Raw genomic sequence first — 7,166 nt, forward strand, 5'->3', positions numbered from 1 at the left:
CCAGCCAACCAACCAACCAACTTACCCAGGGGTGGACAAACCAACCAACGAACCAGCCAATCAGCCAGCCAACCAGCCAATCAACCTGTCAACTAACTCAGTCTGTTGATGCACCACAGCAAGAAACTGCCTCTGCAGTTCTTCCTCCAACGACTCCACCATCTCAAAACTAGCACCGTCTAACTTCTGGCACATGTACTTCACAAATGTTCGAGATCTGCTGTCATACTCGCCTGCAAAATAAAAAAAATGGAGTATGGGAAAAAGTGAATTTTTCATTCTGAACGCTGAACGTTATCATTATCATCATCGTCATCGTTGTCATCATCATTTTTATCTTCACCATCATCATCATCGTCATCGTCATCGTCACCATCATCATATCATCATCACTACTCACCACGTTGTATGGAAATCATCAGCAAATCACGAATGACCTCTTTACTGCCATTGGCCAGATAGAGGTCGGTCGCTTTGAATTCGTCCAATAGCATTTCGCCTGGCTCGTGCACGGCTTCATCGTTAACCAATAGCATCATCATTGGGCGAAATTTCTGTTCATTATGACGATAATGATAACGATGATGATGAGGATGACGATGCTGATGATGATGGTGACGACAATGATAATGATGATGATGATAACGGTGACGATAATGATGATGATGATACTGATAATGATGAAGAAATAAAAAAAAAACACCAACGAACTAACTTTCCCCTCCGACCCAAATCTTTCCATGAACGACCACATGAAGGTGTTTCTGAATTTTCTGGAGTGAGGAGTGAAAATAAGTTCACTCATTCAATCGGGATATTCATTCATCCTCCACCAATCTATCCATCCATCCATCCATCCATCCATTCATTCATTCATTCATTCATTCATTCATTCATTCACTCACTCACTCATTCATTCATTCATTCATTTATGCATTCATTCATCGATCCATCTACACATAGAATACTCTAGTACACTCACCTATTCTCATCACTATCTCCATAGAGATCACAGAGAGTGCAGGCGACCAAGTGAGAGTACGAGAAGAGGGAGAGAGGTGAGATATCTTTGAAGTGCTCTAGAACGCATTTGCTCAAAACATCATTTTTATCATCATCACCATCCTTATTGTTATCATTATTATTGTTCTTATTATCATCATAACGAGAATCACTTTCATTTTTTTCACATTTTTTATTATTTTTCTTATTATTATTATTCTTATTATTATTATTTTTATTATTATTACTACTTATAGCATCTGTATCTAGGAGAGCAAAATTCTCTTGAGCCAAATCTTTATGGCAGTCGATGTCTCTTATTGCATGGATGACATCATCATCTTTATTATTGTTCTTTTTGTTATTGTTTTTATTTTTATTGGTTTTGTTGTTGTTATCGTTATCATAACCATCATTGTTGTTATTGTTGTTGTTGTTTGAAACTGAAGTTTCGTCAGCGAATAAGCTTGCGAAAAAAGATGTGATGGGGTTGCTGTTGTTTTTGTTGTTGTTGTTATCTTTATTATTATTGTTGTTGTTGTTTTTATTATTTTTTTTATTCTTATTATTTTTACTATTACTAATGCTAGTATCTTTATCTATAAGCACTAAATTTTCTTTAAAGTCCTTGTCACTGCTATAATTGTTTTCCACCAAAGTTTTATTATTATTGTTATTATTATTATTGTTATTATTATTATTGTTATTGTTGCCGTTGTGATTGTTATTATTGTTGTTGTTGTTGTCGTTGTTGATGTTATTTTCATCATCTTCATCATCGCAATTGTTGTCATTAGAATTTTCGTCAGCAAATAAGCTCGTAAAGAATGATGTGATGGGATTGCTGCTACTGCTTTTGTTGTTGTTGCTGTTTTTATTGTTGTTGTTGCCTTGTTTCGGTTGCTTTGTAATGTCATCATGTTGAGTTTTACTTCCAATTAATTTTGTGTTGCTGTTGTTGCTGTTGTTGTTTGCCTGGGTGTTGTTGTTAGCTCTTTTAATGTTTTTGTTGGTAATGTTGTTGTTGTTGTCGGTTTTGTTGCTATTGTTGTTGTTGCTATTCATATTTTTGACGACAATTTTCTCTGATGTTTTACTGTTATCAAACACAATATTCCTGTCTATGTTGAATTTTCTACTGCTACTACTATCATTAATATAATCCAAGTCGTCATTGTTATTGTTGCTATTATTGTTGTTCTTATTATTATTGTTGTTGTTATTAATACTGTTCTTATTGTTGTTGTTGTTGTTGTTGCTGTCTGAGTTGCTGTAATGATTCATGCCATCGTCAACTTCTATCCAGTCTTCATCTTTAGCAAATTTTTTCTCCATTGCGAAATTATTTCTCTTTTCTATTATTATTAAGGATATTATTATTATTATTCGTAGTATTTGTGCTATAATATAATTTGTATTATTATTTATTTTTATTATCATTAATGGTTTTATAGTACTTAATTAATTCATCTTAATAGGATCAGATGTGTAATTGAAACTTTAGAAAATAAATAAGCCTACCAATTATTAAACAGACTTTAAAGTAAATTACATAATTATAAATATTCACTAATTTAGTTATATAAATATAATAATTTGTATTACAATTATGATAATTGAAAATAAAGAATAAATTAGAAATTACTCACTCAGACTTCTCTAAGTAATTTTAATTTAATTTAATTAAGAAGACTTAACAAGTAAAATTCTCAAAAAGTCTAAATAGTTTTTTTAGCTGAAAATTTACTCGTTCCTTTTATTTTATAACCTATTTATTTATTAGTATTTTTTATCAAAAACAAATATTGTTTACGTTAACAATGAGCATATTATTATTTTCTACTTAAAAAAAATAACAAAAAAACATAAGTGGAATTCCCCATAGAGCTGGATTTTCCCAGGTCTGTAAATAGACACCCCCTAGCAAGTAGCAAGGGACATAATGGAATATGAATAGATTCATTCAAGCGTATCCAATATACCTGAGTTTGATACCCGTGTAATTATAATGTATAATTAGTATTATTTCTATATATTGTTTTATTGTATTTATTTATTGGAGTATTTATTAAAGAGTTACGGGCAGCTAGACGAGTAGCAGAGTTAAAAGCTTTACTTTAAGAGTGTAGAATCAGGAAGACCATAGTAGAGCGAGTTACAATAATCAATCTTAGATTAGACTAACGAAGTAACAAGAAGGTGAAGAGTAGGATCACCAAGTAAAGGCAAAAGTTTTTTATACCAAGTAAGATGAAAGTAAGAACTTCTAGCAACATTTTTAATCTGGGAAGAAAGAGACATGTTAGAATCAAAGATAATGCCTAGACTACGAAACTTATGAGCTACATCAAGAGTTTTAGAATCAGGTAAGATAAAAATTCTCTTTACAAAATTTTTAAGAGGTGTCAAAAAAAACACAGGGTATGCATGCAAATGTACACGTTTAAAAACGCATGCAATAGGCTGGGATCTCAATGCCATCAAACCGCTCATTTGTTTTAACATTCAATCATTCGTTCATTCATCCAAGAACTCATCACAACTATGCGCCCATTCATTCACTCATTTATTCTCCAATTCACTCATTTATTCTCCAATTCACTCATTTATTCTCCAATTCACTCATTTATTCTCCAATTCACTCATTTATTCTCCAATTCACTCATTTATTTATTAATTGATGTAGACCTTATTACACCTCTATCATTAATATTTTACTATTATAATCTTTTTATTTAATTATTTTTTATTTACATGAACTCATAATCGCATTTGAATAACAAGATTTTACACAACCCCTGGAGAATGTTCATAAAATTCACTATAGCTCGTTTTTTGTACTTCTTATCAGTTCTTTTCTATTCACAATCTGAAATACTTTCATCGTTTGAAACCTATTATTTAAGAAGAAAAAAAGAAGAAGAAGAAGAATAAAAAGAAGAAAAAGAAGAATAAAAAGAAGAAGAAGAAGAAGAAAAAGATGAAGAAGAAGAAGAAGAAAAAGAAGAAGATGATGATGAAGAAAATGAAGAAGATGAAGAAGATGATGATGAAGAAAATGAAGAAGATGAAGAAGATGATGAAAAAGAATAACAAACAAACATGGTTATGACATTATCGTGGTTATAAATAAATAAATTTCGTCAGAAATGAATTACGAAACAAGAATGACTATGAATCATCAATGATCGTCATCATTTAAATTATCATCGTTATATTATAATTATAACCGTCATCATCATATGGATTGTGACAAAATATTTCTAAGACATTTAATAACAACAAATTAATTAGCCATTGAAAATAATTAATAATTAAAAATGAAAATCTTAGCAATTTTTAAATGACAAAGTAGAGAAACGTTTAAGTTATTCTCACTGTAGCATCAATCAAGTTGTTTCCGTCAATTTGAAAAATTTACAGTGTGATAACTTTTCATCCAGCAGGTTGATCTAGACACACACGCACACACACACACACACACACACACACGTGTCGATGGAGTGAGGTGGAATGAACTGCAGTACATTCCGGTTCCGTTACTAACTTTCATGACATCCGGGCCAGATTGAATAAACAGGGGATTCAATCCCGACCACTACAACACAACATGGCTCTTATTCAAGTTTACTAATTTTTCTATTTATGTTCATCAATTACGGGCTATTAAAATGGTAATAATTAAATTTCGAAATTAATTGATCATTCATCAAATTAGTATTTTTGAATAGGTGTGTTNTTAGTGAAAGTTCGTATTCATTAATATATTTAGGGTTTAAGTTTTTCATTATTATTACTAAGTTGGATGGGGTAGGGCCGATTGGCGGATGAATTGTAGTGATCGGATCGAGTTTTGTAATTTTAGGTAAACTAGGGCTTAATTTTAATGAATAGGTAAGTTGAGGTTTAGACGTTATTAGCTAAAACAACTGAATAAATAGGTAGATAGGATTATTTATATAACTAATTTGAGACGCGTGCTTTTTTTTTCTCCTCATGAACGGCTGCCATGGCGTGGTGACGGAGCTTCTCACCAAATGCGGTTCGTGAGATGCGCTTTTTCAGTTTTTAAATTTTTTTATTCTGATAGTTCTATAATAATTCAAATGTAGGTACACACATACACAAAATACAAACACATACATACATACATTAGTTAAAAACGTACATACAAATGTATACATACATACAAACACATATACATTAGTTGTTATATTGTTGTAATTTGTCTATTCTTCTTAATTTTTCCTTCTTTGGTAATATAAAACCACAAATATAAAGTTTAAATGAGCCGTGCTAACAACCAATAGGTAAGCTAGGGTTTTATAGTTAATTAAAAGGCTTCGCGAGCCGTTGTTTGCCCACCTCTGAACTAGATAGATATCATTAAAAATTTATTTAGAAGATACAGTTGATACTTGAAAGTTTTTTTTTCCATTTCACATTAAGAAACCATGATTAAAAGTTTTTTTTATAATTTTGCGTTACGTAATAAAATTTTTTTAAATTGAAATATGTTAAAAATACGAAATTAAATTTTAAAAAATGGAATTACACGTACCCAGACAAGCACAAAGTAATTTGATAGTTACAACATAATACGACTTTGGAGCCTGAGATCAATCAAAATGAAACTTACCTCTAGAGAGTTTCTTTTTTTTAAATAAATTGTTAAATTTCTTCCCAGTAGATTCTTCAAGATTTGTTAATTAACATAACACAATTCAATTAATTAATATTAATGTGATTAATTATGCGTGATTTATTTCACAATTTTTATGAAATTCTTTCCCCGGTTATCTGAGGTATGAGCGAGCAGCGTACGAGCACACAGTCGCGTGAAGATGAAAAATGACAGTTTTTGAAACCAGAAGCAAGTGATATAAGATACTTCAATCTGATGAAAATAAAAGAAGTAATAACAACTTAAATGATATATTGACACATCATTTTGGAGTAGTAGTAGTAGTAGCAGTAGCAGCATTAGTAGTAGTAGTAGAAGTAGCAGCAGCATTAGTAGTAGTAGTAGTAGCAGCAGCATTAGTAGTAGTAGTAGAAGTAGCAGCACTAGTAGTTTTAGAAGTTGTGGTCCAGACAATAGTAAAGTAATTGTATTAGTAGTAGCAGCAGCTTTGACTTTAATATACAACATGTAACATTAACGTAACCCTTAAAAATACTAATGTAGCGTACTTATGAAATGTAACTCATGTAATGTAACTTAATGTTATGTCATATAATACAACAAAAATTACCAATTGAATGTTGCTTAACTTGATCTAACTTAATGTCATAGAAGTTAGTGTATAATGGGGCTTATTATTTGTATGATATGATAGTAACGTTGAATATAATGTAACATAATGTAATATAATGTAACATGGTGTAATGTAATGTTACATAATATAATGTTACATAATGTAATAATGTTACATAATGTAATGTTACATAATGTAATGTTACATAATGTAATAATGTTACATAATGTAATGTTACATAATGTAATGTTACACAATGTAACGTAATTTAACATATATATACACGAATATTTATATGGCGCTAATTAAAAAGTTTTTCAAAAGCGCTTACAAATAAAATAACATACAAAATAGTCAAAGACAAACGATCATCAAACAAATAAATCAAACATTAAATAAAAATTAGATCAGTAAAAAAAACACTACAGCGAAAATAAATATGTTTTCAACATCTTCTTAAACATAATGTAATGTAATGTTACATAAAGTGGTGTAAAGGGGTGTGATGTGATATAAATGTAATTTTATCCGATGAAATGAGATGACGATGACGTCACGGGGAAGCTCGACTTATCTAGCGCAGAACAATCTCACGGATGGTGGAGACGTGTAATAATAATAATAATAAATAATATTAATAATAATTAATAATACAAATAATAATACAAATAATAATAATATGAAGAAGAAGAATGTGTGAATTATATTGTTAATAAACATAGAACAAACACAAATGCACAAATAAACACACACACGCACACACACACACACGCACACACATACATTCTCAAACGTACTAAAGTCGAGATGCCAAATACAATAACATGATTGAAAATTGAAATAAATGATTTTATTTATAATTGAAAAATAGTTTTATTCTCCAGTAAAATTTAATTATTTTGATTT

General features: G+C 30.2%; 1 protein-coding gene across 1 annotated transcript in view; it reads right to left on the reverse strand.

Moving 5' to 3' along the window:
- The window catches only part of HELRODRAFT_192410 (hypothetical protein), a gene marked incomplete at its 5' end in the record, with an annotated part of 22,205 nt that extends 19,868 nt beyond the window's left edge, over positions 1-2,337 (reverse strand). The window contains 4 exons of the mRNA XM_009022692.1: positions 177-233; positions 401-554; positions 716-773; positions 983-2,337. Coding sequence (XP_009020940.1) covers positions 177-233; positions 401-554; positions 716-773; positions 983-2,337 — 1,624 coding nt within the window. The remainder of the gene's footprint in view (positions 1-176; positions 234-400; positions 555-715; positions 774-982) is intronic.
- Between the last annotated feature and the right edge of the window lie 4,829 nt (positions 2,338-7,166).

This window comes from Helobdella robusta (genome assembly GCF_000326865.2).
Source record: "Helobdella robusta unplaced genomic scaffold HELROscaffold_33, whole genome shotgun sequence".
In the NCBI taxonomy this organism is placed as follows: Eukaryota; Metazoa; Annelida; class Clitellata; order Rhynchobdellida; family Glossiphoniidae; genus Helobdella; species Helobdella robusta.